General features: G+C 42.1%; 1 protein-coding gene across 10 annotated transcripts in view; it reads right to left on the reverse strand.

Annotated features, from left to right (window-relative positions):
- mapk10 (mitogen-activated protein kinase 10) overlaps positions 1 to 20,404 on the reverse strand; it is a 232,627-nt gene that overhangs the window by 22,151 nt on the left and 190,072 nt on the right. For 7 of the 10 annotated variants that reach the window (XR_004412597.1, XM_033024248.1, XM_033024299.1 and 4 more), the window contains 3 exons: positions 13,619 to 13,813; positions 11,534 to 11,658; positions 336 to 399 (listed from right to left, as the gene is read on the reverse strand). Coding sequence is in view for 9 of the 10 variants with exons in the window: in XM_033024248.1 (XP_032880139.1) it covers positions 336 to 399; positions 11,534 to 11,658; positions 13,619 to 13,813 (384 nt within the window). In the remaining variant the exon portion in view is untranslated. The remainder of the gene's footprint in view (positions 1 to 335; positions 400 to 11,533; positions 11,659 to 13,618; positions 13,814 to 20,404) is intronic. The other 3 variants (XM_033024268.1, XM_033024277.1, XM_033024237.1) reach the window with 1 other exon arrangement.

Below are 20,404 nucleotides of genomic sequence, written 5' to 3' on the forward strand. Positions count from 1 at the left end.
CAGAAGCAGAGTACAACCATTTTGTACAATTGGATGCGGGGATGGAAAAAAAAACATTTGGCCACAATTTGTTTCTCTTAATAATAATGGCCAGTATCATCAATCTATATTTAATCTTTGGCTGCCAAATGTAAATTTACATGGTTTTGTTGTTGCTCGATGATTGCAGATATTAAAAATGTAGTTTTTCAACATTTGCCTTGAGCTCAAATTGGGTTAAAATCTATACACTCCCACCATTTAATCAACATAACAATTATGTTCAACACACACAGAAACTATGGTGTCAAACCAATATGGTCAACATTGCAACACGACTCCTTGTTTAACATTACCTTTCCATTCATCTATACTGTGCTCTCTTTCATCAAGTTGCTTGTCGTAGAACTGGGGAGGAGGCTGTAAAACAAAGGCACAATTATAAAGTGTAATTTCATGCAAGGTTACATTACAGACCTCCATCTCCATTTCTCATCGTGCAATTTAGAATTACAAATTCTCTTAAATCATGTTCTAGAATTTCCTCTTCCTGTACCAGCGAGTGAGTAAGTGACTGCCATGTTGAGCATTGTTTGGAAATAGTGCGTTGTTATCAGAGTATCGTTAATATATAAATGACTATATAAATCGTTGATTTGAGCAAGTTAGTTCGAAATGTATCGATACAAGCAGTAAGTTAGTTTTAAAATCACATAGCTTAGCTGTGTAAATAAAAACCACTCTGTGAGAAACACATGGTCACAGCATGGAGCCACTCAATATCTGTGCTTTGCAAATTGATAGCCGCAGACAATAATTTGTTCCTCAACACATCAATGTTTATAGATATGTTGTTCAACATTGTGGCATGACATCTATTCTGGTAAGGATTGGGCAAAGGTTCAGAAAGGGCGGCATCGTGGTGCAGCGGTGGAGCTACTGCCTTAGCTCCAGAGACCTGGGATTGATCCTGACTACAGGTGCTTGTCTTTACAGAGTTTGTACGTTCTCCCCATGACCTGCGTGGGATTTATCCAAGATCTTCGGTTTCCTCTCACACTCCAAAGACATACAGGTTTTGTAGGTTATATGAGTAGGTATTGGCTTGGTTATAAATGTAAAATTGTCTCTAATGTGTGTAGGATAGTGTTAATATGTGGGGATCGCTGGTCAGTGCGGAATCAGTGGGCCGAAAGGCCTGTTTCTGCTCTGTATCTCTAAACAAAACTAAACTAAACCAACTCAACATGGCTGAGACAAAGGGTTATGTTAATTGGATCAAAACCCCTATCCATGAAAGACAGATGGGATCAGGATGATATCTCGTCAGTTGGCCCTTTTCCCTCAAAACTGCTCCTCACCATATTCCTGCCAAAATATTGTTTCAATACTGTAATTCTACTGTCTCTATCACTTCCTCTGGCAGTTCGTACCATATATTCACCATCCTCTCAGTGAAAAGGTTGCCCCTTATGCCCCTTTGAATATTTCTCTTCTCACCTTAAATTTGTGTCGTCTAGTTTTGAACTCTCCTACCTTGGGAACAATATAATGGAGTCAGAGAGTCATACAGGACCAAAACAAACTCATCAATACCAACCAAGATGCTCCATCACCGCTCGTCTAATTGCCCCTATTTGGTCCACTTCCCTCTAAACCTTTTCTACCCATGTACCTACCCAAGTGACTTTTAAATGGTGTTACAGTACCTGCATCAACTGCCTCCTCTGGTAGTACATTCCATATACTCACCACCCTCTGAGTGAAATGTTCTCGAGAGATGCTGCCTGACCTGCTGAGTTACTCCAGCACTTTCTGTCCTTTTGTGTATTAACCAGCATCCACCGTTCTTTGTTTCTACACAAACACCCTGCTACAGCGTGAAAATGTGACCTCTCTACCTTTGGTGCCTCTGACTTTAATTCTCCATCCCACTCCAGCTCTGACCTGCCTGCCCTCAGCTTTGAACACTGCTGCAATGAAGCTCTCAATGTGATCTTCAGGGTCACAGCCTCATTTATGCACTTCGCAGACTCCCATAGTCAGCAATTTCACATCATAACCTCTGCACTCATGTGTCCCAGTGGGCAGCTTTTAATGAGGTAATATAACCACAATGAGAAAATGTAGGCAATGGAACACTCTTCCATTCGATACGATCAGGGCTAATCTGATTTTGGCCATAAATATGCCTTAACCCTTGACTCCCTGATAATCTACAAATCTGCCTATTTTAATCTCTCACCCTCTATGGTTCACTGGGGTACAAACTTCAAAAGATTAGTAACCTTTGGAACATTGAACATAGAACAGTACAGGAACAGGCCCTTCAGCCCACAACATCCATGCTGATCACGATGCCAAATTTAGCTAATCTCCGCAGCCTGTATGTGATCCATATCCCTCCATTCCTTGCATATCCAAAAATCTCATAAATGTCACTATTGTATCTGTCTCAACCACCAACCATGCCAGCGTGTTCCAGGTACCTACCACTCTCTGTGGCACACATTTCACCTTACCTTAAAGCTAAGCACTCAAGTTGTTGACATTTGCACCCTGGGAGAAAGGTGTTGTCTGTGCACCCTATCTATATCTTTCACCATTTTATATATTTCCATCAGGTCTCCCCTCAACCTTCGAAGCTCTAGAGAAAACAATCCAAGTTTTGTCCAATCTCTCTTTATATATACCTGTAAACCAGGCAACATTCTGGTAAACAACCTCTTCACCCTCTCCAAAGCCTCCACATCCTTCCTGTCATGGGGTGACCAGACTGCAGACAATACTCCAAATGTGATCTGATCTAAGTCTTATAAAGCTGCAACATGACTTCCTGATTCTTATACACAATACCCCAACCAATGATGGCAAGCATACCATCTTCTTTACCAATCTAATTGTGTGGTTACTTTCAGAGAGCTATGGACTTGGACCCAAGATCTCTTTGTGCATTAATTCTGTAAAGGGTCCTGTCATAAACCTTAAACTTTCCTTTTGCATTCAACCTCCCAAAGTGTGACACTTCACACTTGCTTGTATTAAATTCCACCTGCCAATTTCTCTGTCCACTTTTGTAGCACCAATAGGTGTGAAGGCACCTGAGCAACTAGAGATATTTAAGATGCGCTTGAAAAAAGTAACAGGACCCTATAGTAGTCCTTCTACACAGTGCTTCCCAAAGGAGATGGTACATCTCTGATAATGCTATCCTGGAAGGCCGCATCCTCCTTAAATGCAATCAAATACTTTGCCAAGTTGCAATGATCTCCAATAGTATACCAGTGTATGATGCCATGTGTAGCATCTTTCCTGTTCTCATTGATCCTCCTGTGCCAGGATTGTGGACTAGGATTGTGCTGATTAATTTCAACAGGACACAAAACCTAGATAAGGGAAGAAAGCAGCGAACAACTATCCTCTGAAGCATTAAGTTGTTGCTGCATCCTCCAGTAACAGCTATTTGTGTCCAGATGAATGCATTACATTAACCACAGTGGCACTGGTTATTGTTTCATCCTGATCTGCTCAACTTGTCCACTTAATTGAATGAACACCTTAATGCTTTACCACAAATTGAAGTTAACAGCCCTTTATTTATTAGGAGAGAAGACATGCCATGCTATCGTCTCTGTTCAGTGAAGTGGGTGGGCAGTGGGGGAGGGGACAAATGAATGCATCAACCTCTTTCTTCTTGCAATTATAGACAGCAATTGTTACTGGCACAGCTAATCCATGACAACCGGGCAAGATTGTGGGAGGAGGGAGAGGTGTGGCTTTGGTGAAGGAGGGATGTGGATGTTTTTACATCTGAGGGTCTGATGTACGAAGATTGTACTTTCTCCTTGTCACTGCGTAAGTTTCTCTGGGTGCTCTGGTTTCCTCCCACGTTCCAAAGACGTGCAAGTTTGTAGATTAATTGGCATTGTCGCTAGTACGTAGGATTGAATTAGTATTTAGTTTTGTTTAGTTTAGCTTAGAGACCCAGCGCAGAAACAGGCTATTTTGGCCCACCGATTCCGCGCTGACCAGTGTTCACTGCATATTAACACTATCCTACACACACTAGGGACAATTTACAATTTTACCAAGCCAATTAACCTACAAACCTGTACGTCTTTGGAGGATACCGGTGCACCCTCGGAAAACCTACGCAGGTCACGGGGAGAACGTAAAACTCCATACAGACAGCACCCGTAGTCAGGATCGAAGCCAGGTCTCTGGTGCTGTAAGGCAGCAAGGTGACAGCTGATCGGCGTGGATTTGAAGGGCAGAAGGGCCCGTTTCCGCACTGAACTAAACTAAGCACCAGGTTCTTGCAGTCTTCAAGCTGACCTGGAGAATGCAGGAATCATTCTCCAAGCTAATATACCTAGACCTGTCTGCTGATTGATGGTGTAATCAGTCTGTATTTGTCTGGAATTTCGTCTTACCAGCATTTCATCACCACCGGCACTAACGCCGGTGGTGATGAAGTGCTTTGAGAGGTTGATCTTGGAGCAAATCAACTCCTACATCGACAAAAACCTGGACCCACTGCAGTTCGCGTACCGCCACAACAGATCAACGGTGGATGCGATCTCGCTGGCCCTCCACTCCGCACTGGACCACTTGGACAACAAAAACTCATATGTCAGGCTGTTATTCATTGATTACAGCTCGGCATTTAACACAATCATCCCCTCCAAACTGGTTACCAAACTCGCAGAACTGGGTCTCTGCGCATCCCTCTGCAACTGGATCCTTGACTTCCTCGTCCACAGACCACAGTCTGTTCGTATTGGTGGAAATGTGTCAGCCTCAATAACAATCAGCACGGGAGCACCTCAAGGCTGCGTGCTCAGCCCCCTGCTGTACTCACTCTATACCCATGACTGCGTAGCGAACCACAGTGCGAACTCCATCATCAAGTTCGCTGACGACACCACTATTGTGGGGCGTATCACTGATGGGGATGAGTCAGAGTACAGAAGAGAGATCGAGCAACTGTCCATATGGTGCCAGCGCAATAACCTGGCCCTCAACACCAGCAAAACCAAGGAACTGATTGTGGACTTTGGAAGGAGTAGGAGGGGGACCCACAGCCCCATTTATATCAACGGGTCGATGGTTGAAAGGGTCAAGAGCTTCAAATTCCTGGGCGTGCACATCTCTGAAGATCTTTCCTGATCCGAGAACACTAATGCAATCATCAAAAAAGCACATCAGCGCCTCTACTTCCTGAGAAGATTACGGAGAGTCGGATTGTCAAGGAAGACTCTCTCTAACTTCTACAGGTGCACAGTCGAGAGCATGCTGACCGGTTGCATCGTGGCTTGGTTCGGCAACTTGAGCGCCCTGGAAAGGAAAAGACTACAAAAAGTAGTAAACACTGCCCAGTCCATCATCGGCACTGACCTTCCTTCCATCGAGGGGATTTATCGCAGTCGCTGCCTCAAAAAGGCTGGCAGTATCATCAAAGACCCACACCATCCTGGCCACACACTCATCTCCCTGCTACCTTCAGGTAGAAGGTACAGGAGCCTGAAGACTGCAACAACCAGGTTCAGGAATAGTTACTTCCCCTCAGCCATCAGGCTATTAAACCTGGCTCGGACAAAACTCTGACTATTACCAACCACTTTCTGTTATTTGCACTATCAGTTTATTTATTTGTGTGTATATATTTATATCATGGTATATGGACACATTTATCTGTTTTGTAGTAAATGCCTACTATTTTCTGTGTGCTTAAGCAAAGCAAGAATTTCATTGTCCTATACAGGGACACATGACAATAAACTCACTTGAACTTGAACTTGAAGGCTGAATGCCAAATAATGTTTGACAACCCCTTTACTTTTTCTACATTTTGTTACGTTACAGCCTTATTTCAAAATGGATTTAAAAAAAATGTTTAATCATAAATCTACACACAATACCCTAGAATGAAGAAGCAAAAACAGGTGTTTAGAAATTTTTGCAAAGTAATTAAAAATAATTAACTGAAATATCACATTTACATAAGTATTCAGAACCTTTGCTATGACACTCAAAATTGAACTTGGGTTCATCCTGTTTCCATTGATTATTCTTGAGATGTTTCTCCAACTTGATTGGAGTCCACCAGTGGTAAATTAAATTGATTGGACATGATTTGGGAAGGCACACATCTGTCTATATAAGGTCCCACAGTTGACTGTGCATGTCAGAGCAAAAACCAAGCCATGATGATGTAGGAATTGTCCGTAGACCTCCGAGACAGGATTGTGTCGAGAGTCAGATCTGGGGAAGGGTATAAAACTATTTTTGCAGCATTGCAGGTCCCGAAGAGCACAGTGGCCTCCGTCATTCTTAAATGGAAGAACTTTGGAACCACCAGGACTCTTCATAGAGCTGGCTGCCCGGCCAAACTGAGCAATGGGGGGAGAAGGGCCTTGGTCAGGGAGGTGACCTAGAACCCGATGGTCACTATGACAGAGCTCCAGAAGGACAACTATATCTGCAGCACTCCACCAATCAGGCCTTATGGTAGAGTTGCCAGACGGAAGCCACTCCTCAGTAAAGGCACATGACAGCCGGCTTGGAGTTTGACAAAAGGCATGAGAAACAAGATTCTCTGGTCTGATGAAACCACGATTGAACTCTTTGGCCTGAATGCCAAGTGTCATGTCTGGAGGGAACCAGGCACCGTTCATCACCTGGCCAATACCATACCTACGGTGAAGCATGGTAGTGGCAGCATCATGCTGTGGGGATGTTTTTCAGCGGCAGGAACTGGGTGACTAGTCAGGATTGAGGGAAAGATGAACGGAGCAAAGTACAGAAAGATCCTTGATGAGAACCTTCTCCAGAGCATTCAGGACCTCAGACTGGGGCGGATGTTCACCTTTCAACAGGACAATGACTCCAAGCACACAGCCAAGACAACGCAGGAGTGGCTTCGTGACAAGTCTGTGAATGTCCTTGAGTGGCCCAGCCAGAGCCCGGACTTGAACCCGATCGAACATCTCTGGAGGGACCTGAAAATAGCTGTGCATCGACGCTCCCCATCCAACCTGACAGAGCTTGAGAGGATCTGCAGAGAAGAATGGGAGAAATTACCCAAATAATGGTGTGCCAAGCTTGTAGATTCATACCCAAGAAGACTTGACGCTGTACTCGCTGCCAAAGGTGCATCAACAAAGTACTGAGTAAAGAGTCTGAATACTTATGTAAATGTGATACTTCAGTAATTCAGTTTTAATTACTTTGCAAACATTTCTAAACACCTGTTTTCGCTTTTTTATTATGGGGTATTGTAGGGTATGTGAAATTGATGATAAAATAAAAAGAATTTGATTTTTAGAATAATGGTGTAACATAACAAAATGTGGAAAAAGTGAAAGGGTCTGAATACTTTTTGAATGCACTGTATAATCACCCTTCCCCCACTGAAAGAATTATGGCAAGGGGAGTGTGGTGGAGACCACATAGTCTTGACCTTCCTCAATATTCACTCCATACTTTCTAGCAGTGAGGGCACAATGCTCAGGAATGGGAATCTTGGTTAAGCTCAGAGGCACTTGTGTCAGTTCACTGTTGTCGGGTTTGATATTTATGGCTCAGAACCATGTCCTTAACGGCTTTTGCCCAATGAGTTATTGAGAATGTGGATCATGTTTGTCCTGTGAAATTAAGAAGTATTAACAGAAAGCAATGAAATTATGTTGCTTAAGTCTTTCCCATACACAACAAGACTCACCTTGTATGAGCAGCCATGAAATTTGATTATGAAACTTGAAAACTTTCATTTGAAGAAAATTCCCTCTTTGCTCCTTTGCATGAAGAAGATCAAACAAGAAATTGCTGACCAAGACAGATTGACTGCACCATTAACCTTCTAGCAGATATACTGGGAAAAGAAGCTGAAAAACACGCTTGTCCAAGGGACAAGTTGTCCTACATGAGCCCAGGTGGTAGATGGGGATATTCCGGGTCTGGACATCATACTGAAGCCCAGTCCCCTAGCCTGACTTCATCAGCAGACTTTGATGAACATATCGTAGACGTTGAAGATGCCAATGTTGGAAGAGTTCTGGAGCAATCATCGTGCTCTTACAACTCCAGCTCAGCCTGCTTATCATAAGTGATAGATGCAGAATTAGGACATTCAGCCCATCAAGTCTACTCCGCCATTCAATCATGGCTGATCTATCTCACCCTCCTAACCAAATTTTCCTGCCTTCTCCCCATGACCTCTGACACCTGTACTAATAAAGAATCTATCCATCTCTGCCTTAAATATTGTATATCCACTTACTAGGCCTCCACAGCCTTCTGTGGCTAATAATTCCACAGATTTACCATCTGGGGATGGTATCTTGGCACATGGCAAGTATTACTCAGCTACTCTGACCTTCGGAAATATTTAATTTAAAGAAATGACATCAATGCTTTTATATTATAAAATATCATTTGTTTTAATCTCTAACTGTTCCAAGAGCCACAGGTATATGAAAGAAACTTGTTCCCAGTTTATGAGGAACAATATTTTGGACGGCACAGTAGTACAGGGGTAGAGTTGCTGCCTTACAGGGCCAGTGACCTGGGTTTGATCCTGACTATGGGTGCTGTGTGTAGGGATTTTGTGACCCCATGGGTTTTCTCCTGGTGCTCCGGTTTCCTCCCACACTCCAAAGACTTATAGGTTTGTCGGTTAATTGACTTCTGTAAATTGTCTCAAATGAATGTTGGTCAGCGCAGACTCAGTGGGTCAAAGGGCCTGTTTCCACACTGTATCTCTGATGTCTGAAGTCTTAAGATATGCAGAGTAAAACATCTGTGATGGACCTGTTGGTTAAAATCACAGCTTGCATGCCACCATCCAGCAGATACCGAAAGTAGGTGAAATTTAGAGGACAGCCAAACTTGAAAAACATGTATGAAGATGTTCTAACCTTGCTCTGGGGCCACCAAAATTGCCCTGCACTGGTCCCGCTTCGGTATACTGCAGGTGTCCCTGGACTTGGGTCAAGCAAGGCAGTGTATACTGTTGTAACAATTTTCTAAATCTTTCTCATCACATTATTATACCTTTTCACCAACTCCTTTCCTGCTGGGGTGGAACTAATCTATAGAATGATTGGGAGGCTATTCAAACTACATTACCTCCTCTCCAGAACCAGGGTTTGCCTAGAACCACAATTGTAATTAACAACTTCTGTAATTAAACAAATGAGAATAGGCGCTCTAAGCTTGCAAAACAAAGATTCTCAACACACGCCCTCACTATGTAACACTGCCCCCTGAAAATAATGGTCCACAATGAGGCTTCAGAAAACATGGAATATTTTCTATTCTTCAGGAGCCATCTCTGAGCAAAGACAGATGAACACACCTCAACCACACCAATACAGTCTCTAGTCATCTTTAGAAGGAAAATATTTGGAGATTAAGACCTCAGTCCTTGTATAAAGCTCATGGTCTGTTGTGCTGCCCTGATATCTATGCTCCTCCATGCTTCAGATACATAGCCTACCCACTGTAAATACTCAAGGTAACGGAGAGGAACAATCAAGGTTATCTCTATAAAATCTTCTAACTCCAATGACAAGATAAATAAACTAACTTCAGTGCTTCCTCCCAACCTAACATGCAGTATTGAGGCTCCAATCAGACTCAGTTGCCTCTGATGTGCTAAATACAGGTGTCAGAGTTTATAGGGAGAAGGCAGGTAAATGGGGCGAGGAGGGAGAGATGGATCAGCCATGGTTGAATGGTGGAGTAGCCTTGATGGGCCAAATGGCCCAATTCTACTATCACATGATCTTATGAACACATTATCTGTATGCATGACACCAGATAGACAAAACAGTCCCTCGAATCCAAGCTTGGTCATAACAAGAAAGTATCAGGGGTGCATAGTTTGAAGGATATTTTCAATTCTTCCTTGAACAAATGTAACATCCTCGCCAATGATATTTGAGATGCCAACAGATCCTTCCATTGGAAGCCACGAGATCACTCCTGCGTCATGAGGCAACACAAAATAAAAGGAATATGACACTGGAGTGATCTCCCAGCATTCAATGAAAGGAGCTGTCAACATCTCAAATACAATTGAATTTATAGGCAAAAGAAATTATAACAAGCCTATAAATAATTCTCTCATCATTAAGCTCTGGATCTTCCTTGAATATTGTACAAATATGTTTCTGAGTAGAACTGCCAAAAGTATTGCAAATCAAAGGGTTTTAAATAAATAATTAATTTGGCTTGCACAGCTTGTTTGTGGTTATCTCTTGGACTTTACTGTGTTACAGGGAACCTGCAACTGGTTAAAGTTTCAATTATCTTCAGTTCAAAATGCCTCAAGCATGATTGCGGGCTGGTGTGTTGTCTCGTGCTAAGGTCAAGGATATCAGTTATCACTCTGGAAGTTAAATCTGATTGCATTTTACAGGGTTTTACAGGGTTTACAGGGTTTCCTTTATTGTCATTCAGACCGAAGTCTGAACGAAATTTCGTGCCTGCAGTCATACATACATACAATACAATAAATAAACAACAATAAACACATATTAACATCCACCACAGTGAGTCCACATAGCACCTTCTCACTGTGATGGAGGCAAAAGTCTTAGGGCTGCAGTCTCTTCCCTCCTCTTCTCTCTCTGCGGGAACTCTTTCTCTTCTCTCATTTGCAGGGATCTTTAAACAGACACAAATTGAGCCAGATATGTGGACCCAGGCCCTCTGCCCTGGTTTGCTACTGCCAGACCCATCCATCCCAACTTCCTCTTCGCGACACGATAGACCATACCAGCATTCCCTCAGTACCCTGGAGGCAGCCCACAAGGTGGAGCAGGCTCTGAGAGAAACCTGGGCCTCCCACGGTGAATCCTCCAGCCCTGCTCTCACAATGCACAAATCGCCCTGAACAGCTAGCTAATGCCAAATCCTTTTTGAACAATGTAAATGTATTGGATTCGTAGAAACACTTAACAACTATTCTAATCAATTTATTTATATATTTTTAATATATTTATATTTAAATGAAACAAAATTAATTAAACAAAAAAAACACATCAAAGCAGTCACAATTGCGAAACCAATATACATATAGCAAAGATAGACACAAAAAGTTGGAGTAACTCAGCGGGTCATACGCCATCTCTGGAGAAAAGGAATAGGTGATCTTTCGGGTCGAGACCCTTCAGGGTCACTTATTCGTTTTCTCCAGAGATGCTGTCTGACCCGCTGAGTTATTCCAGCCTTTTGTGTCTATCTTCGGTTTAAACCAGCATCTGCAGTTCCATCCTACACATACATGTAGCAAAGTTACCAGTAGTTGCCTTTTTCTATAGGGTTCTGAAGAAGGGCCTCAACCCAAAACATCACCCATTCCTTCTCTCCAGAGATGCTGCCTGTTTCGCTGAGTTACTCCAGCTTTTTGTGTTTATCTTCGGTTTAAACCAGCATCTGCAGTTCCTTCTTACACGTAATGTGCTAAAATTAGCACACAATTTACAAGCCCTCTGAGCTACAATGCATGAAGTGCAAATTATTAGAGAATTGAAGCAGCATGACTTACCGCCTCAACTTCGACTGGGTCATACCACACGTTAATGTACGAATGTTGTAAGGCTTCATCCACCGATATCCGTTTAGCAGGATCAATTACTAACATCCTGGACAGGAGATCTCTGGCCTGGCTGGCTACAAAACACATTGCGTTGATTACTAAATGTTTTGGAACATTCAATCAATTTCTTATCCGCATCACTAAATTGCTTCTGGATTGTTGGATTTCCAGAGAGATATAATGGGAAAACAGGCCACAGCCCACTAAGTCTGCACCGATTGTCAGCCAACTATTTATGTAAATCCTATATTAATCCCAATTTTTATTCTCCTCACAGTCTCTTCAGCTGCTTCCTAGATTCACTTACCTGCACACCTGGAGCAATTTACACAGAGGTCGATAAATTTACCAACTCATCTGCCTTTTTTTTTGGTGTTGGAGAAAACTGAACCACTTGGAAAAAACCTAAGTATTGCAAGGAGAATGTGAAGACTCCGCACAGACAGCACCCAAGCTCAGAATTGAACATGGGTCACTGGCACTGTGAGGCAGAGACTCTAATAGCTACATCTCTGTGCTGCACTTTTGGCTTGTAATTTACACTCTAGTGCATTTTAAGCTAATTAAAAGCTTACCAAAAACTTGCATTCGTTATAACAGTTATTCTTCCTTCTAGCACTGTATTAGATTACAATCTCTAATGGTAGGGATGGAAATTATTTCACCTGCTTTGCTGGCGGAAATGCAGGGGAGTGGGTATCGGCCCTCTCTACCTTGACTCAGTTGTACGTCGAGAAGGGATCACCCAGTTACCATTTTGGCACTGTGTTATTATGGGCCACTGTTTGAGAAACTGATGTCAGTGAGGGGTGCAGTGCAAGGGACTGCGGATGTGGGAATCTGGTCATGATATGGGAATGTATATGGGATAGGTTTTTAAACCAATCCACACATACATCCACACACACATCCACACACACACACAAATCCACACACACATCCATCCGCACGCACACATACATCCACACATACATACACACATCCATCCATTCACACCTACATCTATCCACACACATACATACACACTTACATGCACATATCTACAGATACACGTTTGACAGGCAGGCAGGCAGGCAGGCAGGCAGGCACGCACACACACACACACACACACGCACACACGCACGCACGCACGCACGCACGCACGCACGCACACACACACACACACACACACACACACAAAAACTACAGATACTCAAACAATGCTTTTAGGTTAAACAATTCTTTTAGGTTAAAGGTAATAGCCCTCATTTGCAAAGGCACCATGGGGAAGGGAGGGGGGTCTCCAACATAAATATAGGCTCATTGTAGCTTAAAATGAATACTCATTGAGTAAACATCAGAGAATTTGATTCTTGGTCAGGATGTGACATTTACATCAGAAATACGACTTTTTACTCTTACTGGTCTGTCCTCCAGCCTGGCACTGCCCCAGTCCCACTATGCCCATGATTTTAGAGATACAGCATGGAAACAGGCCCTTTGGCCCACCATGCCTGTACCAATCAGCAATCACCCCCACACACCAGTACTATCCTACGCTCTATGTATCAAAGGCAAATAAGCAACAAACCTGCTGAGTGTTTATAGCATTTTCTGTTTTTATTTTCAATTTCCCGAAACTTCAGATTTTATCGTTATTTTTAACCCTCCATTAAACTACCTGAAGTCTCTGCCACCGCCCTACTCTTGATGAAGGATGATACAAAAAGCTGCGGGTGTTCCTGCTTTATGTGCAAAACATTCTTTGTTTTATGGCACTGTGATGAATCAAACATGTTCACCAACACCGGCTGCAAGTCCATAGGGTTCGCCAATCAACAATAATATAGAAAAAGGCGAATGGTAGGAATATTCAGAGGAAGAGCTCACCATAAAGGAGAAAGCCTAGTGAATACCACAAGAACAAATTTAAAACAATTAGGCATGTGCAATTTAATTTAATTTCAATTCAGATACTTTGAGTTTTCGTTTGCAGGTTCCTTTGTTTCCTGTCAGTCAAATTATCATTACAAACGAAGAAAGATGAATACTTACTTCTCGCCTTACCTTTTAACTTATTGTGCTCGGAGTCAGCTGGGAAGAGGCAGTCAGGGAAGAGCTTGGGAAAAGTGTGCCCTGTGTACTTGGGCCTATTTTCCACATAGTTACGAACTGTGGGCTGCAGTTTCTTCATAAACTCTGGAGAAGGTGTTCCTAGCTGCTCAATCACCTTGTTCCATTGATCAATATCTGAATTGAAGAGGTTGAGGAAAATCTGCCCACTTTCAGTGAGAAGGCTGCAGTAAAAACTGAAGTGGGTGAACGGGATTAAATGAAACCTCGATAAGGCATGTGTAGTTCCCAAAGAGAACAATTGATTACAATAATTCCACAAAGGAACCAATGAATATGTAACAAATTTACAAAAATAATGGCAACATTTCATGTCATAATTTTGCTCTGATCAGAAGCAATTGCTTTTTAGGTAAATCTGTTTATCACGCAGTTTTATCTCATTCTTTTTGGCCAACTCAGACCATTATTGTATCAAATATTATTGACAGCAAAAAGGAAATCATTCTTTTTTTTTAACTTGTCGCCTTTTTACGGTGCATGTCTGGATAATTTTGCAATTAATTAATCACATTTGGTGTGATTTGAGTTAGACTGTTTCTATCAGCGGCATTGCTAAATTGCTAAATATTGTCCTGTGTGCTTGTCACATTCTCTAAACATAATGATGAGTAAATCAGCTCAAGGGAATAATTGAATAAAGCTCCTAAAGTCATAGAAACAAGCTCTTTGTACTACCAGAAGAAGGGTCTGAAGAAGGGTTTCGGCCCGAAACGTTGCCTATTTCCTTCGCTCCATAGATGATGCTGCACCCGCTGAGTTTCTCCAGCTTTTTTGTGTACCTTCGATTTTCCAGCATCTGCAGTTCCTTAAACTCTTTGTACTACCATGTCAATTTCCCTTCTACACTATTCCTATGTATCAGTGATTTGTCCACAGCCTTACAATTCTAATGTGTATCTAGATATTTTGTTAGGGCTGTGAGAGTATCAATCTCCATCACAATCTTAAGCAGTGTGTTCCAGACTCCGACAACCTTCTGGTGAAAATACTCTTCCTCATATCTCCACTAAACCGCTTCCCACTTACCATAAGTTTGCATCCTCCACGTTTTTGCGACCTGTGTTATGGAGAAAAGTTATCTATCTTGTCTAAGCCCATCCCCCACCCCCCACTCTCTTGGCCTTCCTGCTTCAAGGAAAATAAACCCAACTTCATCCCATTAGTGACCTGTTTCATCCCAGGCAACATCGCATTGTGATAATCTTTTCTGCAACATATCCCCCCTGATTCCTGTCTTCCCCTTCTGCTGAAAAAAAACCCTATCAATGTCACACATGACATTATTTGTTACTTTGATGGTGCAAACTCTTTCCTCTTGACCTACTGTCAGCCTTCTGCATTCTTGACCATCCTCTTCTCTGCCCCACATATTTTCCTTGTCCAGCTGGCTGGAACTCTTGTCCAATTTTATCCTTATTAATCAACTTGTCATGAGATACTCTTCTCCTTTCGACCCTGATCCACTTACTCTGGAGTATCTCCAGAATCTACAGTATCCTTGACGCATTCTACTTATTGTCTAACTACCAATTTCCAGCTCTACTTCATGACCTCACTCAACTCCTCCACTGTCTCAGATTGGTCATGTTTGTGACACACAACATGATGATAGAAATGTCTTACAGATAAATGGTGGGAAGCCAAAACTTGTTGTTTATACTCTGAGTCACAATCTCATTCCAGCGCTCAAAGGCAAGTAAAGCTCAATCTATCTGAATCTTTCATGACTTTGAACTAAGTTTTCCACTGCATATTCACAGCATTGTTAAGGACCCCCTAGTTCCACCTTTGTGTCAGTATCCAGCCCAGTTTGTCTGTTGCAAAATAACCTTTTCTGAAACCCACCTTAAAATCTGCTGGTAATACCTTTCTCTTTGCAAGCTAAATAATTCTACCTGTAGCATTCAACTGTAAATTTTAGGTTAACTTATTTTACCATCTTGTGTATGTGTAACTGGCACTTATATAACATACTATAAATGTTTAGCTACTTTGAAAAGGGTGTCACAGAGACAGTGTTCCAACATTTGTTCCAGTTCTTTCCATACAGCAGCACGCTGCATTGATTGCCTCTTTTATGAGAAGTACCTACACAGTTACATTGAGGAGAGTGGAGCCAGCAGCATAAAGAATAGAAGTTGGTACTGGCAAGAAAGGAGCAAAGATGGAGCTGCAATTAGAAGACCTGCATATTAAACATTCCCTGTGAGTGATTAATGTATTTGTAATTATTTGTAAATATCAGGAACATAGGCAAGGTTGGGCAGGAGTGGAGAGCAGAGTGCATGACACCTCCAAGTTATCAAAACTAGAATTCTGAGAACATGGCCTTCAGCCTATTTGGACGTGAATGAGTTCCAAACAACAAAACACCACCATGTTCAGAATGAAGATGTAGTGGAATCCAGCTGATTGGTCAGGTCCATCAATGCTGCCCAATGGTTTGGCTTCACAATATATTAATGGGATAGAGAACACTGTTGCCTCTCTTCAGAGAGACAATCTCCTTGTTAAATGTATCTGGCCATTTACAATCTGAGCATTTCACCACATGGCCACTGATGCCACTTCCCTGCTCTTTTAATCTCACTTTAGCCCTGCCGACACATCTTACTATGGCCACTGACCTACTTCTCCTGGCACCTATCTGCCATCTGAAGTTAACAGGGCCTGCTTTGTAGTCTAAGCCTTTTGAAGAAATATCTTCACTGCAGCAGCAGCAGCAGCAAGTTAGAGGCCAAATAATTGACAATGTTCTACCAAATGCTTTCCAGCCACCATCAGGAACTAAATTCACCTGCTCTGCAACAGGTGCGGAATAATATTTCTAACCCTCCCAAAGAGCAGGCAGGTTATGGGCTGTGCAATTAGCATTGGCAGCTTGCCACATGTCAAACATGATCAAGCCTCTTGCCTCAGGCTAATCACAATGGGCAAGTGGAGTGAATATCCTGCCCACTTCACATTCACTTTATATCAGGAACAAAAGTCAACTGTGTGATATCTGATGACTGAGCAAAGTCTGGCAGTCGTGGTGAACATGGTATAAATCTACATTGACCTTTGTATGACTGTAACCTTCAGCCTCTTTTTTATTTTCAACTATCCAAAGAGTAAAGAGCTGAATCAATCGTGCAGAGAGCAAGAAGTTAATTTAAAGCCAAATCTTGCTCATTACACATTAAGTTGAAATATATATTGTGCAATAAATAGGGTGGCACGGTGGTGCAGTGGTAGAGTTGCTGCCTTACAGCACTTGCAGTACTGGAGACACGGGTTCGATCCTGACTATAGGTGCCGTCTGTACGGAGTTTGTACGTTCTCCCCATGACCGCGGGGGTTTTCTCCGGGATCTTCGGTTTCCTCCCACACTCCAAAGACGTACAGGTATGTGGGTTAATTGGCTTGGTGTACGTGTAAAAATTGTCCCTAGTGTGTGTTGGCTTGTGTTAATGTGCAGGGAACGCTAGTCGGCGGGGACTATGGGCCGAAGGGTCTTTTTCTGTGCTGTATCTCTAAACTAAACTAAACTAAACTAAACTAATAAAGGGAATGAAAGAATTGCAGATTAAAAGAGTGACCAGTAAGGGAGTTCACAATAAACTTTGCAGTCAAGGTTGAACTTGATTACCTTTCTCTACATTCTGTCTCATCTGCATTAATCCTGCCAACTGGGGCCTGAAGACACGCACCACTCAGTTTCCAAAAGGTAATGCAATGACACACACAAAGAAAGCCCAGTGATCCAGGAGTTCACTACAGGGAAGACTGAAAGACACTTAATGCCTGATGACAAATTTCTTCCCTACCATTTTCTTTCCCATTTTCAAGGGGTACATTAAAAGCTTATGCTACCACAGTGCTATCACAAGCATCTAATCCCCACCCACAAACTGCTTTTTCATGTACAGGCGTATCATAATCCATGTGCTTCAGGTATCCACATTAGGCAGGAAATGGTGTTGGATAGACTGATGGGACTGAAGGCTGATAAATCCCCAGGGTCTGATGGTCTGCATACCAGGGTACTTAAGGAAGTGGCTCTAGAAATCGTGGATGCATTGGTGATAATTTTCCAATGTTCTATAGACTCAGGATCAGTTCCTGTGGATTGGAGGGCAGCTAATGTTATCCCACTTTTTAAGAAAGGCGGGAGAGAGAAAACAGGGAATTATAGACCAGTTAGCCTGACATCGGTGGTGGGGAAGGTGCTGGAGTCAATTATAAAAGATGAAATAGCTGAACATTTGGTTAGCAGTAACAGGATCGGTCCGAGTCAGCATGGATTTACGAACGAGAAATCATGCTTGACTAATCTTCTGGAATTTTGTGAAGATTTAACTAGGAAAATGGACAAGGGAGAGCCAGTGAATGTAGTGTACCTGGACTTTCAGAAAGCATTTGATAAGGTCTCACATAGGAGATTAGTGGGCAAAATTAGGGCACGTGGTATTGGGGGTAGAGTGCTGACATGGATAGAGAAGTGGTTGGCAGACAGGAAAAAAAGAGTGATGATTAACGGGTCCCTTTCAGAATGGCAGGCGGTGACTAGTGGGGTACCGCAAGGCTCGGTGCTGGGACCGCAGCTATTTACAATATACATCAATGATTTGGATGAAGAGATTCAAAGTAACATTTGCAAATTTGCAGATGACACAAAGCTGGGTGGCAGTGTGAACTGTGAGGAGGATGCAGTGAGAATGCAGGGTGACTTGGACAGGTTGGGGGAGTGGGCAGATTCATGGCAGATGAAGTTCAATGCGGATAAATGTGAGGTAGCAAAAACAGGAAGGCAGATTACTATCTAAATGGCGTCAAGTTGGGAAAAGGGGAAGTACAACGGGATCTGGGGATCCTTGTTCATCAGTCTATGAAAGTAAGCATGCAGGTACAGCAGGCAGTGAAGAAAGTGAATGGCATGTTGGCCTTTATAACAAGAGGAATTGAATATAGGAGCATAGAGGTCCTTCTGCAGTTGTACAGAGCCCTAGTGAGACCACACCTGGAGTATTGTGTGCAGGTATTGTATCTCATGAACTACAAATCAATGGGGATAAGACGATTGGTCCCATGTGAGATTGCATATCAAATACTGGAATTGTTACATTGGATATAGTATATTACTACATCCACAAAAGTAGGCCACTATAAGCACTTTGAAGGGGCCAAGGAAAGAGCGTTCACGTCGCGGCCCTGTTTCAACCAATCTTTCCACCACCACGCACAAGAAGCACAAGAAGCGCAAGACAGACACCATTGTGCAGATGCCGAGAAGTGTGTTCAGCTCTGGCTGAACAACTTCTAATCTTGTGTGTGGACTCGATAAGAAGAAGAAGAAGCACTTTGAATGGTGTTTGTTGTTGAGTTTATTCTTCATGTAACAAATTATGTAATTAGTTTGTGCTGAAAGGTAGCTGCCCAATGTGCAAATTGGCAACAAATTCCATCGGAGCAAAGAACTTCATTTACAGCTCAGAGTCTAAATATTGCACAATAGAAACAATTCAAAGTGCTGGTGTTTTTTTCCCCTCAAAATTAGAGGCATCAGTTTGATATTGTTTTTTATTTTTTTAAATATGTAAAAGTGGAGATATCCCCCAAGGGTTGGACCCCCAAAAATAAAATCTTAATTTTCCCACTACAGATAATTTCCATAAAGTACTACAAAATTCTCAGGGCTCTGGTTAAGGTTAAGGTTAAATGAATGGGTGAAAATGTTATGGGGCACATTGAATGGAAACTGAATCAAACAGATAATCTTTTTGGGCACTGAAACAGCATTTAGACCTTGACATAGGCATGGGCTCTCATAATTTTATTAAATTCAAAAGTCTGATGCACTTACACATGTTTTTCCTTTCAATTACATAACTAGCCTCTGTCAACAGTTGTTCTTTTTTTATCTCTTATGTAAATTTGATGCCATTTATTGTAATCTGCAGAGATATGGTTACAATAGTGAGTCATTTTTGTGTATTTTCCGACTTACAGCAAAAATTACTTGCAGATATCTATAAACAAAACCTGTTTGTTACCTAGGAATGGTCTGTGCTATGAATGTCTAATATTGTCTGCAATGACTGATTCCAATGAATTGCAATGTAACATTTTAACATAACAAGGGCCTTCACATCGTTTTCTGACGCAAATGACGACAAATCACATCGGGAGACAATCAAAAAGTTGGCCAAAGAGGATGTTTTAAGAAGATATTTTAGAGAAAAGCAGAGGGATAGTGAGACAGACATTTATGGAAGATATTTGAAGCTTAAACCTAAGGCAACAAAGCAACAATATTCAGTCAGCAAGAAATATAGAGATTTCTCAATTTGTGATTCAGACAATTGGATATATGTGCAGTGTCAGAGTCTGGGCCATTCTGTGTATGTACTTGGGGAGTTGAAGGTGGAGGGAACACAAAGTAGAGAGCATAACTAATAGAACAAGCTGTGGAGAGCAGCAAGATTATCGAAGGATTGGAATGCAAGAATACAAAGTTTAACTGAAGTAATGTTTTGAATTTGAGGAGTTGCAAGATTAATGTTGGCTAATGTGTGCAGAAGTAGTGGGTGAACAGCACCTGACGTGAGTCAGGATAATGAGCATCATTGGTATGGATGTACTCCAAAGTTCAAGGGATGTTAGAAGAGAGGCTAATCAAAAAAGTATTTGAATAATGAGTTTGAAGGTGAAAAAAAGTAAAAG

Source organism: Amblyraja radiata, chromosome 1, assembly GCF_010909765.2.
Source record: "Amblyraja radiata isolate CabotCenter1 chromosome 1, sAmbRad1.1.pri, whole genome shotgun sequence".
Classification (NCBI taxonomy): Eukaryota; Metazoa; Chordata; class Chondrichthyes; order Rajiformes; family Rajidae; genus Amblyraja; species Amblyraja radiata.